Source organism: Parus major, chromosome 1A (genome assembly GCF_001522545.3).
Source record: "Parus major isolate Abel chromosome 1A, Parus_major1.1, whole genome shotgun sequence".
NCBI classification, from domain to species: Eukaryota; Metazoa; Chordata; class Aves; order Passeriformes; family Paridae; genus Parus; species Parus major.
This window is the reverse complement of record NC_031773.1, coordinates 8,698,023-8,717,486: the sequence shown is the minus strand read 5'-3', so window position 1 is coordinate 8,717,486 and position 19,464 is coordinate 8,698,023. Positions and strand designations below refer to the sequence as shown.

Here is a 19,464-nt window from a genome sequence, read left to right as displayed (position 1 = left end):
CAAAACATTAACAGAAGTGGGAAAACAATTACAAAATGACCATTTTTCCCTGGAGATTCAATTTATGTAAATGTCTAAATTTTGCTGTCATACCCCTGTGAGCTGAACTCAAACCCTGCTGCTACAGTTTTGATTCAGCCACCTAGAAACTAATTCTCATTGTCATTTGAGGGTCCTACCTTGCTTTGCCTGCAGCTACTGGTCTTAAAGATGCTCTAAGTCCCCTGCTATATTTGTCAGGCCCATGTGAATGGCTTGCATGACTAAAACATTTCACATAGCAGTAGATATGCATGTTAAATCAATCAAATTTATTCACCATTTTAAAGAGACTAACCCAAGGCTACTTATTACAGAAGTTATGCCCTAAAAATATCTGAAAATGTAAAAAAAATAGTAACAGTATTAAAAAGTTTTAAATGTGACTCCAAGTCATTATTTGCAAATGAGAATACAAATGCCAGCTATGGGAGATCTCCACAGTTAATGAAAAGCGGAAATGAATATTTGTTTCAACTTAATTCAGAGTCATCTGGTCCACAACACAGGTAAGTGAACTACAGAAAAGACATGATTTTAAGATTTTCATTCTCTTTTATTCATCTATAAAAGGTTTGCCCCAATAAATCTGTAATACTGAAGTAATTCTCAGTTAACCTTGAGTTCCTCTAAATTCTGAGCTACTTTCCCAAGAGATAGTTTCAAATTTACATGCTGAAACTCAAATGCTCTTGAATTGTTTTCCAGCTTTTAGTTTAGTTTATCCTTTGACACTGACATTTTTTCTCTTACTCAGCTAGAAATCAGACACAAAAATTTAGACTGACAACCTCTCTCAGTGGCAAAAACCACTCAATAAGAACTGGTCATTTTATCAGATTAGGAATTGTAACACTTGGAGTTCCCAAGGTAGCAAAGGTGAATTGCATTGTAAGTGAACAATAGGGAAATGCAGCTCTTGACTTATTTTCAAATTTTGAAGCCAAGAAGAACCATAACTTTGGAAAGGTAATTTTAGACCAAATGCTATGTATACATCTTTCAGAATGTTTCAAAAGTTGTTTTGGGTATTGTTTGGTTTTTATTATTTGGGTTTGTTTGGGTTTTGGGGTTAATTAACAGTACCAATAAGAAATTAAAATATATTGTATTTATAGGCTCTGAAATTTAGGCTCCAAGACATAACCTAAGGGGCAACTTATGTTAAACAAAATAATGAAAAGGTATTTTTTTACAGTTATAAATCTGTATAAAACTCATCATGACAAAATAAAAATGAAAAATTCATGACTTTCCCATTTTCATCCCACCATTTATCCTTTAAGAAACAGACTCTTTTTTAAATGGTTAAATGTACTATTGAGAAATTGAATTTTGATAGGAAGATTATCAAAGTATTTGATATTTGATAAGGCAGATTATTAAGTATTTTTTAATGACTACTATGTATGGAAATATTTACTAAAATACATATACATGGGTAAGAATTCTTGCTTTGGAAAAGAGAACTTTACATATCTACCTGCAAATTCCAATTTGGTTTCTTCAGCTCTGTGGAACGTTAGACTGCTTTTACCTCAAATATGGAAACAGCAATTATTTCCCCATGTATAGAGACTCTAGAAACCCAAAAAATGTTGGTTTCTTTAAATGACTAAACTTAGGATCAATTTATCAATTATATTTATAAATTCCAATTCATGAATTACTTGATACTCAAAGCTGCATTGAAATGCATCTAAATGACAAAGGTCTTATTTTAAAGTTAAAATGAAGGTCATGATAATTTAGTTTTATATTTGAGGTCAACATAAACATACACTTGAAAGAATATACCTTATAGGTAAAGGGAATTTTCATAACATCTTCAGTACAAAACAATCTGCATTTTCAGGTAGTTTTTTTCCATTATTACACAAGAAAAAGATAATCACATTCCCTATGAAATTTTGAAAGTCATTCTCTCAGGCACTTTCCAGCTCCAATATTACGATGTCTTCTTCTTTCTGAGCATCACATTAATACCAAAACAAAATCACTCAGGATTTCCCAATCCAATAAATGTTTCATTATAGTACATCTGCATTAAGCACAGCAGTCAAGCCTGCTCAGCTAATATTTTTATTTAAAATTAATGTTTTATGTAAATCCTAATATTAATATTTTTAATGAATTAAATATTCTGAAATGTTATAAAAAATAGAGCCTGACAGGCATTACATATATTCCTTGAATCCACTGAGTATTGAGTCAGCTCTATACTTCGTATTTTTTATTTGGAAAGCATTGAACATCAGAAGACAGATATTATTATATATTATTCATTGTAATCTAACTATTTAATTACTTTAAATAAACAAGTAAGACACCATTCTCATTTAAACTGAAGACTCATTACATTGGCTTTCTGTGTAAACGGCCCTCAGAGAAAAAGAAGGTCAGGATTTTAATCTACAATACAGAGAGCACAGACTGATTTTTCATAGCATAACAAGTAAAAGAATTAGGCACATCCTTCCTACAAACATGAGGTACCACTGTAGAGCTGTTTGTATTTCTTTTTACCTTCTGAATCGGTTACTCCTACTCCCGACTGCTTTACAGGTTCTTGTCCATTCTGGCTCATCTTCCCTCTGTTAAAAGATATGGTGGTTGTCAATAAAACCACATAAAGATGAAATTTAGAATTATGATACACTAAAGGCTTTTAATATTCTTTTAAGAATATTACTTTTTTCTCTTTTGAATGCAACTGCAATCACATCTTGCTAAGCCTGTACATTCTTACAGAATGGGTCCATCAGCTGTCTGCTACTTGCCCCACATCAGTCTTGGGCTGCATATCTTCTCACTTTATCTTGTTATAGTCAACAGTGAAATATATAATAAGCAGTCACAAAAATTGATATTTGGTCTACAACACCATTATTTCAAAGGTAAGGCATTCTTGTGGTTGTTATCTTCTTAAATGATTCCTTTACTTAACAGTTTAGATTTGTCTGCCACAAGAAACAATTCTGAAAATTTACAGTAAATTGAGGATAAATCATGCTCTAGAGTTCCCTATTTTCCTGTATTTTATGTAGAAAGAACCTGCATTGGAATCTTGATGTCTATTTTTACACAATGAAAGTTAGGTAAAATATAAGCTGTCTTTAAACATACTTGTTGCAAGCTCTAAGGCATGACTACAATCACTCAAACATTTGTGCTTCCAGTTTTCTTTTTGCCTTAAGACTGCTGTGATGGAGACTACAAGGCATTATCTTCAGCTGCATGTGATTCCTTGGGAGCTAAAGGGTCAGCACTGTTCTTTACCTGTTCTCTACCTGTGAGCCAGCTTCATGTCTGAAGTTGTCTAATTCATGGAGAACTAAAACATTGGTATAAAATCACTGTTTTTCAAGCGATTTTATATTCAGTTTTAACTGAAAACTATTCTTTTCTTCTTCTGTAGGTAATGTTTCATAAATCATTACAAATATGATACAATAATTATTTGTCCCAAAAGTCATGTTCCTTGTACATCATTCAATTGTTTTCACCTTTGCTTTCAAAATTAATTTTATTTTACAGCTAACATACTGCTATAAAGTTTTACACAACACAAAGACATAGAGAATCTGGTCTTCATCAGAGATAAGAACATGAGTAGCTTTCAGTAATATTACAACTAGATAATAGGAGTTTTTAAAAAAAAAACAAATTAGAAAGACTTTACAAGATATATTCAGATTTATGTAACTGCATATAATTATTAATTTCCCTTGATAGTTATAGTTGCTTAATATTGGCAAGTATTCTAATTAGTTACCTCATCAAACAATTCCCATGGTGTCACTATTTAATTATTTTATTCTGCTTCAAGACTAATTGCTCCTATGGTTAAAAGCACTTGGACTAAAACCAAGAGTTTAAAATTCATCATATCCAAAAATTTCTATTGATAGACCAGAAACTAAGCTATAACTTTGGTTATAGCTTATAACCTTTTTGGTTTTACATGCCAAGATACTTAAAAATATTTTTCCCACTTTATACTTCACATCCAAACTGTAAGCTGTGGTCTCATGGATTTGGATTTGTATAGAGTACAAGGTCATAGTCCCTGAAGTCATTATCAAGCCAGTGTGAATGCAAATGATGAGTAGGATTTCAATTATACACATATTCAGATAAGTAAGAATTTTTATACAGAATTCAAAATGGAAATAGTTATCAATTTTAAACATTCTCTCCATGAATGATCTGATGGTATACAGCTATTTTGTTATTCATTTTCCTTACATTACTATGTAAAGCCCTGGAGACTAACATGAAAAATGAAGCAGGTCCCGTCAGTATAAATTTTCTGTGTAATTTTAAAGACTCTGTCTAATATCAGCATATAAATAACTTACTTTAAAATGCCATAATGAAAAAAAATAAAATAATGTAGCCTTACAAAAAATGAGACATGATTATATTTAATTTAATTAAGTATAATTCATAAGAACAAATTTCTATGAGAGAAAATTTGAAGCTGTGGAGATTTCCTCCTGCTTTTCAGTAGAAGTGGGGCTAATTTCAGGCTTAAGAGACCAAAGAGTCTGTCAGTCAAATAGCATCTAACTGCAGGTACTGTCACATTGCTAGTCAGTACCCAGTAAATGATGTTATTTGGACTCAAATTTGGCATGTGTGAACTGAAAATTTCTATTGAGAGCTACATCTTGTGTTACTGTGCACAAAGATTTTATGCATCCTTGCTTTTCTCACGAGGAATGACAGGCCAATATTTTTCATTTCCTTTTCATGTTGTCAAAGACCAAGATCATCTTTTAGCCTAGAACAACATGAGTGAAAATCCAATACAAATCAAACAATTGGCACCCTACAACCTAAGCTCACATAGTCCTCCTAGATTCTGAAGGTGAGATTGAAGTCTAGATTTATCTCTATTTTCCCTTTAGTTGCTAACAAGATGTAGACAAATACTATTGGACTTTATTTTTGAAAATGATAAATACTCAGAAATATCTCACTTCTGGAGTTTTCTAGGAAGCTTATGTTTTTTGTGACTAATAGTTCACAATTTCAAGGGAAAAGCAAAAACTTTGATTCCAGAGAAAATATTGAACATCTATTGCAGACAATGAATGAACAATGAGCACCAACTAATATTTTGAGAACAGTCAATCTGTAAATTTTTTTCTGACCAGAATCATTAAGTTTATCAGAAGCTACTTTGTCCTATTTGGGAATATAAATGAAATTGCTAAATGATGGTGCATGTTGATGGAGGAGGTGAAAAAATCCTGGCGAAACTTTTCTCTGTGGAATACTTAACTGGATAAAAAAATTTGGAAAATTAAATCATTTTGTAGGATCATTATGCTGATAGCAGCTTGATAATTCCTACAGGGACTCTATACCAAAAAGCTTTTTGCACTGAGAAATTCTACTGAAACTCCTAAAAACTGAAAGTTGGGCTGTATCCAGAGTATTAATTCGTCTTGCACTAATAACTTTGCAGAGGGAGGAAAATCTGAAAACTTAAACTAAGCTTTCTCAATCCTACAGTAATTGTACTTTTAAAACATAAGCCAAGCCCGCCTCTACACACTTTCATCAAAGGCTGAGACCAGCACATCTTCTGCATGACAGGAAGAAATACATGAGGCTGAGGCAGAGGCTTGGTTGGTTATTAACAATTCAGTGCTCAACAAAGCAGAATAAAAGTGTGAACTCTGGGGAATTCTCCCCAGTTAGCTGCTATTCTACTGCATAATTCAAGTCTGCAGAGGAAACCACATAAGAAGATGACTGGCAAGTGAAAGTGCTATAAATTGTGCATGGAGGATACAATACATTAACGGAAAAGCCTTACATTCTTGGGATGGGAAATAAATTATTCTCTCCAGTGGCACTGCTGCTGCCTTCGCTATCCATGCTGTATCCACTGCCAAAACTACTGGCTGATGAGCCAGTGGAGACAGAACTTTCTGCAGGTCGGTGATTAGTAGACCTTGCTGTACAGGACAGGAGCATTTGGTTACTAAAAACTTGTAAGACAACAGTACCACCGACATTAAGAAAAAATATAACTTATCAAAATCACATGCTGCAAACACTTTCACTTTTATATTTTACATTCAAATATTGCTTTATCATCTTTTGCAGATAAAGTTTGTTTTCACATAGCATAAGGTGCTCTAAATCAAATAGTACACCACCATGTTTTTTTCTCCAGTCATGTTAACAGTTCAAATCAACAGCCTGAAGGAAAAAAAAGAATGAGACAGAATGATTAACACTGATTTTCTGATTAAAGTGACAGAAAACCAGTTATTCATCTGAAAAATTTCATACCATAATCTTGTAAAAATGAAAGACCCAGTGGACCTTCCTCATATTCCCTGTGAAATGTTCTTTGCATTTGGTGATTTTGAGTAGAGGAGTTTTCAAAGATGTGCAAGCACACAATCTGTAGCCACAGAGAATATTGCCACCCGTCTTCAGACATAACACAGCTATACATTTTATTTCTCAACTGCTCCTACCCATCTGGATCTCTCTTACTACATGCACAGAATTTTAATGAACATATTTTGATGGAAGATGTCTTAATCTAATTTAATACCATTTGGTGTTAGTATAGCATGTGTTAGTTCTACTTTAGATTGCCTTATTTTGTGTTTTGGACATTACTGCACTACAGGAACAAATCATCCAGTGTTTGGCATTTAGCAAGTTGAGAAATATAAATGAAAAAGGACATGGTGACATACACATAGCAATTAATACAAGAACAATAGAGTAGCTATTCTCACATTGAATAACACAATTGTCTGGGAATATTAATACAGATTTGGGTATTTTTTTTGCTAATGTCCCCTAATACATCAGCTGTTGTTATGTTTTATCTATTTCAACATACTGAAGATAGAAAATACTGTTTTGCAAAGTTATTTTGCTATGAAGACTTAATGAGGTTTTATGTTATTTTGTTGAACTGTAAAACGCCTATGTAAGCAGTAAAAATAGATTCTTCTTTAAAAATAAATTAATTAAGTATCTAACTGGAAATTTAATAAGAGCCAGAGCCCCAGCAATGTCTTGCTTAAAACTGGCAATCAATATTTTTTATGTCTGACAAACTGAATAATATTTTTGGCGAAGAGTGCTGCATGCTGCCTCGTGGGACCAGGAAGCTGGGTGTAACTCCTCAAACATAATGCAAAAACAGGTGAGTAATCTGAACTAGAAGAAATAAATGAAGCAATTCTTGTATCATCAGTCCTTGGAAAAACTTTGAGAACTCTTATTCTCCACAGTGATTCTTCACTGGTAAACCATGTTGACACATAATTTGTTTATCTTTTCAACACTATTAATCTCCTTTGTTCTACTATTGCCCACAGACAGAAGTGGAAGTTGTTTGTCCACATTGTTTTATAGATAAAATTATTCTTCAGCTCTATTACATGATTTCATACATTTATCACAGGCTGCCCTCTTGGATGAAAACACAAAGGAATAAATTTTAAAATCGTAGTGTTACTAGCAGATACTTTCAATATCTACCTGGGAGAAAGGCACCCATGTTTTTCCAGAGACAGCCAGCTGTGGTGGCTGTGTGCAGTGGTTGCTCTGTCACTTTCAGCTGGTGGTGCTGTGAGTGAATTCCTGTGCCTGTGGTGACATGTCAACAAAATGCTGCTGAGAAGTGCTGGGCAGGAGTGATGTTTCAGAGATGAGAGGTCAAACTCTCTGTTATAGCATACTATTGCCTATTGCCCTGTATTCAAGAGCCTGAATTGTGGCTCTCTCATGACTGTCCCAAACTAATTCACTGCCTCATTTCTCATTGTGTTTGCGTGACCTGTATGTCTCTTGATATTTTCTGTTTGGAATTCCGAGGGTTCCTTTAGGTTAGGTTGTTTTGTTGGTAATTTTTTTTTTTTTTTGCATGGCATGGCAGATGCCTCACAGGTGAGTACAAATGGGAGATCAACACATCTACAACACCCACAGGAGCCAGAACAGTCCTTCCCTCAGGCATGAATTTACTTAGCATAACATATATCTCAACCATAACATATCTGGCCTGAGATGTTTATTCATATCTAGGGTGTTTTTTTTACTGATTTAGCTGTAAAAATTACTGTATGAAGTAATTTCTTATATCTTTACTGGTGGATTTCTAAAACCAGTAAGAACCTAGAATTTAGTTCAATCCATAAAAGCTTGAATTAAACCTTTAGAAATGGGTTAAAAGTTTTGCTTCATCTATTTATAATCAACCCATAGCTGTATCTTTTGAAACAGCTGTATCCTGATTACACATTCAGTATTCTGTATTTTTAGTTTTCATACTGTTTTCACTAAGTCACATAATTTTCCATATAGATGTTTTCTTCTATAAGATCACTTCACTTGGTGAATGGTTATAATGGATCCAAGTTTATATTCATGACTGGATTTTGAAAATTCTAAAGTTTAATGTTATTATTCTTTTTTTTTTCAAGTCTGCTCTATGAAAGTAATGAATCACAGTGTCAGTTTGTGACAAGAAATGAAATCCACAAATAGATTTACAGCTGGTTTCGTGACAAATTCAGAATCTGGATATAGAGATATCTCATAACTTGTGAGACACCCACATTTTCTACATGTCTGGATTTTTACAGACACATCTAGGCCTCTAAGTTTCTGCTGGTTATGTATGAAACTTTCAAGTTAGGATGTGGCAATGCTTGCACTCATGCAATATTTTCCCTGAGAGTTAGTCTAATTATGGTTATATTTCTACTGTGTGGAAAGATAGAACTTGTTCCATGCACTTATGTTCAAGAAAATAGCCTGCACACTCACTTGCAATCTTGCTATCTTGCCCTTTCTCTTTGAATACATGTAAACATTGTTTTAGAAACTTTAACAAGAAAGTCAGAGTTCACTGTGTTGCTCCTCCAGTCTTACGGTCTACATAAGGTCTGTGAAGTCCTGGAAGTGTCAGAACAATTTCCACCTTGCTTGGTCAATTGGGCTCATAGCCACATAGAGAACAGGCAACTATTGCACTATATTTAGTTTTAATTTTACTTTTAATTATGGCAATAGGACAGGGTGATTCTGAGTTATAGAGCTCCTGCTTAGAGCTGCCTATGCTAGAAAATTCTTTAGTCCTCAGGTTTTGACTTCAAAGTTCTGGCAGCACGTGCTTTGGTCCATAGCATCTGAGCAGTTTCACATGGATTTACTTGGGTCCAAAGATTAAATATTGTCATCTGGTATCACACAGGTGTCTGAAGCTACAAGGTCTCACTTTACTGAAATCTACAATGCTTATCTGAATAGGAACTCAGGTGAAGGCGATTTCCATCATTTGAATATTAAGTATCCAGAGTGTGAAAGAGTTTCATTGTTTCCTTGCCCTTTGTTTTTGCAAATTATTCCCTGGCTCTTATTCCCTGGCTCACCCTTCCCACCCCCCACCCTTCCCCAAAACAACCCCAAACCCAAACAGCACAGAAGGCAACTTTTAGAAACTCTAGCTTAAAAAACTTTTTAAATACTTGTCATAGGAAAATTGCTGCCAATTACATATGATTCTTACAGCCTTACATTTTTAGAGAAAAGGTTCTTCAGGCCTCTGCAGATGGAAGAGATAAAGCTTAACTGAAGGTCACTACACCTTCATTTGGCCTCTTTCTGGGAGAAAGGAGATATCCCTACACCCCCTCCAGCCCCCTTTCTGAAAACTCTTTACATAGTTCATCAGGTGCTTTTTAAGGACTGCAATATTGTGATGTTGGGCTGCCCATCCATTCAACTATGAAAAACAGAAATATGAAATGAAAGTTTAAAACTCTAATATGAGCGGCTTTCTCTGAAATAGGGCATAGATTTTCCTATTATACAAAGCTATTATTGTGGCTTGATTTAATTTTCATCTGTTAATCCTATTTGAACTGGTAGATCCCTTGATGAGATGAATTGTTCTCTACTTGGAATGGGTACATATGTCACATTTAGTAGTTTGAAATGTGGTGTTAATGCTGCCTCTGAGTTATTCTGTTAAACTGCCTGTTTTACAGGCTCTGGCATGAGCAAAAGTTTCAGTTCAACCATTCTAGTGAATAATATATAAATGAGTTGGAAAACTCAAAATGAGTGCTCAATTGCTTACAGTAATTATTTCAGATTCCAAGAAAGAAGATGATAATTTTATATCTGGTATAGGACTAGGATTTCCCAATGGTTAGATTGATATTTTGTACTCTGTGTGGTTTACAGGAAGAAGAAAAATTTCAACAGAATGATGTTTGGACATGTATTCCCTTATGCCTTCTTGGGAAAGGATTGCTGATTTGATAAAATGGAGGTTAGCACTGACCTCACCTTTCAGCTCAATCTGTTTATTTTATTTTTTAAAATTATCATTAATATGGCAAAAATATATATTTGCTTATGCTTTGGCTTATGGACCCAGTTAGAAAATAAACTTTTAGAACCCGGGAAAATGTGTAAGTCACGCTTCAATATGAAGAAAATATTGTATTAAAATCATTAAGAGAGGAAAGCTTGGAGGGCATATGATTTCACTTAATCATTCAGAAAAGTCTGTTTTCAACAGACAACAGAGAAGATGCTTTGTTAAAACCTAATATAGGGAAGAAAGATCATTCACAAAAGACCTATAACCAGGAACTACTAAATCAGTCAGCAGAAAGATGGAAACAATCTTCTTAGCCACTCCAGCCATTCTTTTACAGTGAATGGCTTTTTTTTAAGACTTAAATTTTAAAAAGTTGACTATACGTTTCTGTGATTCATATGAAGGAAAGAATGGACTCAACCAGCACTTTCTCCTGGTGAATAAATTGTAGTTCTTCCCCTTTTTCAATTTCTGCTTAGAAACAAAAATACACTGTCAAAATGCATTGGGAATGACGGTTCTGTTTGTAAACCAAACAGGAGGAGGAAAAAACGCCTTCAAGTGTGGATTCAAGATTAAGATTCTGCAACTGGCCTCTAATTACTTGAAAAAATTGTTCTTTTAACTGTCAGTCTTCTGAGAAGCTCTGGGTGACAAAAAGGCTGAAAGCATCACACTGGGTCTTCTCAAAGAGATGCCAGCCCATGGGAGACAGTGAAAGCTCTGATCTGTGGGGTGTAATTTTCTGATGACCAACAGACTGGGCTTCTCATACAGTGTCTTTTGGCAGGAGCTTGGCTGCCCTTCACTTGTGTTTCAAGTGCTCCAACCTCAAAGTGCCCCAAATTCCAATTTTTCTGTTTTTATGAAGTGTTTGCTAGCATTAAAAGCAAGGGCTGTTCCAGCTTGCTCTGTTAGGCTTTACAGGGTAAAAGTGTTTTTGGCACTGCTTGTTACATCTTTTGTGAACTGGCAACAGAGAGGGGATACATAAACAACTGGTGATCAAACTTATCTACCTCAGGTCAACCCAGGTAGTTTATTTTCCTAATGCTCCCTCATACTGAATAAGAATTTAAGCCATGGTCTCACCTATCTCAACCACAGCTGCATATTAGACACAGATTTGACCCCACACTGAGAAGGGATATTTTGTGAAATTTCAAGACACCCCTTTACAGAGAAATTTACCATTTGAGCTGAGAAACAGAAGAAGAGCACACTTCTTAAACTGTGTTGAAGTAATTTCTTTACCCAGGAAAGCAACTTGGATGAAACAACTCTCCATGCACTCTGTAGGGTTAGTCTACCCTACAGAATTTTGAAAAAAGACTTTGGAAATAAGAGTTTTCAAATGAAGAATCTTAGCAATTCTCTGAAATTACATGTCAGCTTAAAATGGTGAAAGAGGAAATAGTAGGAATAACCAAAGCAAAATGGGCTAGCTATTAGATTGAAACAAGGTTGAAAAGACAGCCTCAGATTGCTGCTATCTGCAGAGAATGGGAACAAACTGTTCTTGTTTGATAATGATTCTTGGAAATGTACTATTTGTAGCAATATGGAGGCCCGTTTAACTTGGAAATTAAGAAACTAGTGACATGAGTCACGAAACAGCTTTGGGCTATAAACTTTTAAAGTGTGAAGGAAATGTCCCAAAATAATGTAGGAAATTAAAACATGGCATTGCCTATCAAATGTGTGAAAATGGATATAGACCAAAAGGGATCCCAAATAAGCAGGTATTTGAAACCACAATCATATCCAATTCAGAAGATTTATATGACCTATAAATCAATTTCCTTCCACTCCATTGTTGCTAAAGCAAATAAACAGAACTTAGTGATAAGGAAAATTCATGTAAATTTTAATTGTTTGCAGTTAAGTGTCTAGAAATTACACATTACTGGTTCAGACTTGTATCATGGGTTGTACATTGGTGGCAATGTCTCGACGTACGCATCACATCACATTTTTGAGTAACTTTAACCTAGTATGTTGACACTTAAGTGAACTTGTGTCAAAGTTGTTGGTTCAAGGCAGTTATAACCAGGTGTTCTACCTTTTGAATGAGTGTTTTAAACTGGCATTGTTTCAGATGTTTAAATTGATAGGTTTAATTGGGTACAATTCTGAAAACCCTGATGTGGAGTTTTGCTACTGTATGTACTGTAGCTAACAGTATCAACTCTGAGATTGGATCTCCCCCTGACCAGTATAATCATTTGACATGCAACGTTTGGAAAAGCTGTTGTGTCATGATGGAAAACACGCAATGTAAAAGATGAAATGTTCTCTCTGAAATGCTGAGGTGCTGCATTTTCTCCCTTCCTCCTCACCCCTGCCTCCCCCCACCCCCACCTGCCATTTTCAGGGACAAATAAAAATAATACCAGGTACATGTGTCAGAGGATGTTTTAAGGAAATGCTGTGATTTTAAATTGCTAGAGGTTTGATCTTGAAAAAACCTTTCCATTATTGAAAATTGGACAGAAATTCCTGTAGAATTATAATGTTGGTATTACCTTAAATTAACAGGTATGTTTGTATCTTTAACTGAAACACATGGCAAATTCTCTAGATCTTTAACATTTGCTAACTAATTTAGACCAGGGATACAGAAGTGTTTTTATCTTGGCCGGTTGCTTGTTTGTTTGTTTGGGTTAATGTGAGCCAAATAGAAGAGGAGCTGCCTATGGGATGCATCAACAAATGATATGCAAGCAATAGCATATTGACTTGTAGCTTCTCTTTCATAAGTGTCTTCTGGAAAGAATAAAAAATTGATAGGGCTACAGTGATGTTGAGACTTAAATTCACTTACTGATCTATTTACTATTTAAATATTAATTTACTGCTCTTCAAAGATACTAGAAAGATACAAAATAAATTTCTAGAAATTTTCTTATTTGGTCCTAAAATAATGGGGGTTTTATTCACCCTTGGATATTCTAATGTAATAAAAGAATTGATTTTTTCATTGTACCATCATTGTCCTTTAGGGGAAAGCTGGCATCATTTTCTGTGCAAATGACAAGCTCATCAAATTTTACCCATTAAACTACAACTGTGGAGAGCACAGGTCCCTATAAAAGTGCATCACTTAAAAAAAAATGAGTACTTATGTAGATAAATTCTGACTATATGATGAACACTATCTTTTATTTTTGTGATCATACTTCCCTGAAAGCTACAATTTCTACTATGACAAGACAGAGTGCACCTGTTTTCTTAACACAAATGATGAAGATTTTTTCTTGTTCCTTGTTTTTTTCCAAGTTCCTTGTCTTTCTTATTCACTTTATTGGAAAGAATGAAAATTACAGCATGGTATGAGTTTCTTTAAATCTATAAGCTAGGTTTGAAAAGACTTTTTTGTATAAAATCAGTAAAAATTATATTACAAATACACCTACTCTTTCATATGTATGTATCCAGAGAACTGTAATAATCATCAGAACATCTCCAACTCTTCAAGTATCTGAAGAACTCTAAAGTAATTTATTTAAAACTGACCTACCATAAAAATTCCATGTAATGAGAAGATCCTTCTGTAGGATAAATTACTGTCTGAAAAGGTGGTGGACTGATACACACCATGCCTAGAACTGACTCATCTGATGGATAAACTCTAATACACAGATTTATGTTGCAGGGACTGTGCTTAATTTCATGTAAATGTGTAATTGGAAATGGTTCATACATTGCACAACACCTAAATCAAATTAACTCAAGCCTAGGCACTGCTCTCTTCATCAGACTTGGATCCCTTGCAACTTCTGCCTTCAAAGAGTTGGCTCTGAAATGTTATTGTTATTCTCTGAGGGATGTGATTGGAAACCAACATACAGTTGGTTTCTTTGCAGATCACACTCTTCTCTCTCATGGGCAACAATAAAATTATAATTCAGGTTTTATTTTTAATTAACTGCTGTAACTGAATGTTGTTTACAAAAGTTCTGAACAAAAACCAATAGTTTTTGTTGTATCTTCACCTTAATTTTAAAGCAGATTGACCTAAATATCCTTTAAAGGGAATACAAAAACAATTCAGTTAAAAAAAAAAACTGATGAAAGACCTTTGTATTCATAAAATATTCTTTTTATACTAAGGTGCTGGTTTTGTTTATGATTTCCTTGTTACTTCTCAACAGACACACAATTAATAAAAATAGACCCAATTGAGAGGGTCCTAGGAATCAAAAGTAGAGAAGGATTTCTCTGAGACATTCTCAGAATGACTGAGGATTCTTATCTTGTTTTGTTTGTTTTTTCCAAAGCCAGTTCAACCCAAGAGAAAAAAAGGAAGCTACTGAGATACTAGATCAAAGGTTAACACTCTTTCTGAAGGTTATCTTAGGCATAGAAGGACCTCACAGCATAGAATCATTTCCATCACCATTGTGTATTTGCTGAAAAACCCCAAACAATTCCTCTAAAAGATGCTGTGGTTCAATAAATGCATAGAGAAATAGCAGTGGTAAAAAAAAAAATAAATAAAATAATAATGTTGTGGATTATCTGTAATGGCATCCTTAGGAAAAGGTTTGGAGACATAGTAACAAAAAATTGCTAACTTGCCAAGACGACGGTTCCAATCATTAAAACCAGTTCCTAATGCATTCTTTTCCAGGTACCATTAAAGTAGGCTACCTTGGAGGTGAATAACAAAAGCATGCATCATCCCTTTAGGAATGGACTTGGGAACTGATGATGCCCTGATATTCATAGTTCAAAATGCAGGAGAAATCTCTCGTTCCTTTATCATCTATTCATTCCACAAAAAGAAGTCCATAAGTTGGAAGCTGTTTTGAGTATCTTTGGTGCTTCTCACATCAGAGGTTATAGACTCATCTCATTTTACTTTGATACTCCATAAAACTGCAATCATCTTGCTTTTCATTCCTGCTAATGAATGAGAATCATTAACTTCTAAATGGTAACTAGTGGCCCACCTCATATGAATAAATTTGGACAAACTATTTTTGGTGCAAAAAATGAGAAGCCAAAACATCTCACAGGTCTGAAACCAGGCTTGTAAACACTGTGTATGTGACCATGCATTGTGTTTATTTGTCAGATGTAAAATGACAAAAGCACTACATCTCTTCATAACAATTATAACCCTTTTTATATATTGTTGTAATGTGGACTCCTATTATTTAAAATGTGGACTCTTATTCCCATAACTCTCTAGGATGCTTCCAATATTGCTTAGCCAAGTACATATCAGTACATATTCTTTTTGCAATTTTAAACTAAAGAAGAACAAATGGTTTGTTGGCACAGGTACTTAAAGCCAAGAGACTCACTCACTATTTCCATATTTTTAAAGTGTACCTGAAACTTAATTCAACCTTACATCACAAGCAAAATATTTAGCATTACCTGTCTATGTGAAAAGAAATTACCACAGGACTACAAGCCTCTGTGATAAAACTTGACAGACACGATACCTCAAAAATATCATGAGTCATTTAGATTTGAATGGTCTACCCCCCAGGAGTGGTATGCAGCTTTCAGGCATGATGCCTGAGTTCTTACCATGACATTCTCTGGTTCTGCCTGAGCTGAGTGTTTAGAGTTGAGCTGCAGAGTAACACAATGTGTGTGTGTTTGTGTAAATACATGGACTTATGGAAGAATTCTAAAGGCTCTCTTAAGAAAAAACTTGTAATTAAAAAGATCTGTTTAAAAGATCTGTTTAAAAAGATCTGTTAAACATGTTACTTTAACCCTGTTAATTAGTTGTTTTAACATCACACTAGTTGCCTAGTCAACAAGTTGCCTTTAGAATATATTCTCTAAAGTACCATTTCCTCTTTCCCTCCTACACCCCTCTCAGCCAGCTTATATTGTCCAATGTGTGCAATGGTGTTGACAGAAAAACCAATGAATCTTGAGAGTTTAGGAAGGGATTACAGCACAAGAGAACATCTGGGAGTTCAGTCAGTACATTTATTTGGATTATCCCTCAGATTCCATGGAAACAAACAAGATGCTCCAGAAGTCAAAAGAACAGTGGCAATTTGAACTGATTGAGATTCTGGCTCTTTATTTGTGATGAGGGAATAAATTGGTGATAGGTGGTATTACAGGTGCCTACAAGTAGAAAATAATTTTTAAAGATGCTGATAGTAAAATTATCAAGAGATTGAGCTATACATGGATCAAAACTCCTTTCCTTTCCACTGGTGGTTTGAAAAATTATCTATGCTAATGACTGTTGACATGATAATTGAGCTGGAAGAGGAAACAGGAATTGCTATTGTCCCAGTCACATTTTCAGAACCAAAAATGTGCAGTTAGGTCTTTGTCACAGTACAAGAAATGTCCAATCATGCTTAAGCAGACCAGCTTGGATGCATGCTTTTTATTAGGCAACAACATGAGCAAAGCTATACTACTTTTCAACAGAATTCCAAGTACTCCAGTGGAATGGAAGTGCACACATTTGTTGTTTCATAATGCTTCTTAGCACAGTTTATCATTATGGATTTATGCACTGATAGGTGGAAATATCAAGCAGAATTCTTGATTCATGTTAACATTTACAGCACTTAATGGAGGGGTAAAATAAATAATTAAATATCGCAATGAATTAGTTGACATGGCAAGAAGTATTTGGGATGTAGTTGGTTTCTTAACCATGTCTTTCTGCTCACCTCCTTCAGGCTTGACTGGTCCATCAGACATCACCTTCCTGAGGGCTAGTTGGCTTTGGTCTTTGTTGTCATTGGCTGGTGGAGGCAGATTGTCAGACTGAGTTCTTTGAATAGGGAGGACTCCTGCTATGCTGTGTCTGTGCTGCTTCCTGGCATGATTAGACTGACCGCTTTTATGTGCTGCTGTGGCAGTGTGGGTGAAATGGAAACCCAGAGTATGTATCCTCAGATGGAACCAGCTTAAATGTTATTCATGCAAACAGAAGTGGTTTTTTTTCTGTATTTAAGTAAGTAGTGTTTTCAAACACCAAAGAGACACCACATGCACAGCATTAAAGAGAATCAAAACTGGCTGTTTCTGTATTAATGACAGTGAAGACAAGGGAAATAGTTTTCCCCCAGGTTTGCATTGTACCATGGTGAGTTTATGGCATATCAACAAATCCTAAAGACAAACACAATGACTTCACAGTCAGAGAGATTTAATTTGCCATCAACTAAACCCTCAGCTAGCAATCAGATGATACTGGTCTGAAGTATACTCTGGAGAGTAATCCTTTTGAATGGAATAGTTTTAATTAATTAACCTATTTGAAGTTGTCAGATGAAATCTATCTTGACTCTTAATTAATCCATGGTAAAAAATTACTCAAAAAACTGAACTCTGACACCTGACTTAGCTCTCAACTCCCTTTGAGTTTGCTAACTTGACATCATTGAAATCTGATATTACAGGCTCTGTGTTCAATGGTTTTGCACTTATTGTGTTTAATGTTTTTATTGTATTTCTGTTCTGCTCATCACTAACACAATCTTATCTGAGATATAAAGAAAGTTGCCCTATATTTCCTTTCCAAAACAAAAATAAAATAGATATTTACAGTTATGTTTCAAAAATAGAAATCTCAGTCAGGTAGTTAAAAAAAAGTTTTTTTAGCTTCAAATCTTCTTTTGTGTGTATAGTACTGTCCTTCATTATTACTACTTATAGATACATCCTGTTATTAATGTGATCTCAGTCTTATGTGCAATTTGAAGAGCTGGCAGTTGCATCTCTGCAGGTTTTGATTATTTCATTGGTAGATATTTAGTGATATCAGTACACAATGGACTTCTTTGTGAGTCATGCACAACCATGGAACATCATGGACCATGAGTGAAGGGACTGATGGAGAAACAGCCAGTTTCACTGCAGTCTTTATAAAACAAACAAACAAATAAATAAATAAAAGACTTCTAAATACAAGAGTATATTGTAATTATATGTATTCACACACAGGCACACAAAGAAAGACATTGAACAGAGTGAGCACAGTGTGCCAAGGACAGAAAAAAAATAGGCAAAAAGGGAAGGACAGCAGGGAAAAAGGCAACAGATGAACATTAAGCTGCCATGCTGAGGAATTTATTTGCGTCTTTTACTTGGTTGAAGGCGAAGCTGTTGCACAGCTGCTTCAGCAGCGGCGATGGCTGCCCCAGCATCTTCAAGGTGAGTTTGAGTGACGCTGGTTTTGCTTTGGCTGCGAGATGGACCGTGAGAGCGGAGATGTCCTTCAGAAGAAGATTTGGAGCTCCCTGGGCTGCTGTGGGATTTCTCAATGGTGGGCACCTGCATGTCTACCAGGAAAATGAAGAAGTACAACTCTTGCATTTATTAAAAACAAACAAGTTCATTCTCTTTCTCTTGACTGGTCTTTCTAGGTGAATTCCAGAACAAGAAATAAAGATTAGGCCGTGTCTTTCCATTTAAAGCATCATCACGATTAGGAAACTCTTATGAGGCATTGTTTTCTACTTCCTCCCCTCTGTTACCTGGCTCAGGGAATGATTTATTTAGTATTGGTTTTATACCACCTGTGAATTAACACTTCCTGTGCTGGTTCAAACTGGTGGAATGAAGGCATAGTGTTTTCCACTTTCAATTCTCTAGTATGAAGTCAAGCAGCATCACCTACTCCAGTACCAAACACCTAGTGAATGCAAGTCATTTTAACCTGAATAATGCCATCAGGAAAATCACAGCCTAACTTACAATATCTTCCATACTTACCTGTAATTAAGACAGACATCTTATACAGACACCAGTCCCTGGGAAAATGTTACACAGAGAAATAGAGAGGAGATGAAGCAGCATCTTGTCCCTCTGGGGCTCTCATCTGGATTGTAGATGGAATGTTTTTTGCTTTGACAGGACACATAATGTGTTTTAAGAGAGCACCTGTCCACTGACTACTTAGTATAAAAAAAAAGAACTGGAGATAAATTTCTTGGAGCAGGAGACACTGAGATCAATTCTGTTTTTGTAAACATTACTATATTTCTTCTGTATCAGCTCCACTGATTTCTAATACAACTTAGATGTGCTACAGTCCATTATCA

The 19,464-nt window shown here is 35.0% G+C and overlaps 1 protein-coding gene across 5 annotated transcripts in view; it reads right to left on the bottom strand.

Moving 5' to 3' along the window:
• Nucleotides 1–19,464, bottom strand: part of PCLO (piccolo presynaptic cytomatrix protein) — a 314,143-nt gene that overhangs the window by 42,049 nt on the left and 252,630 nt on the right. For 2 of the 5 annotated variants that reach the window (XM_015627653.3, XM_015627654.3), the window contains exons 20-23: nt 18,508–18,702; nt 17,086–17,268; nt 5,870–6,011; nt 2,566–2,633 (exon numbers count right to left, since the gene is read on the bottom strand). In XM_015627653.3, coding sequence (XP_015483139.1) covers nt 2,566–2,633; nt 5,870–6,011; nt 17,086–17,268; nt 18,508–18,702 — 588 coding nt within the window. The remainder of the gene's footprint in view (nt 1–2,565; nt 2,634–5,869; nt 6,012–17,085; nt 17,269–18,507; nt 18,703–19,464) is intronic. The other 3 variants (XM_033514290.1, XM_015627655.3, XM_015627656.3) reach the window with 3 other exon arrangements.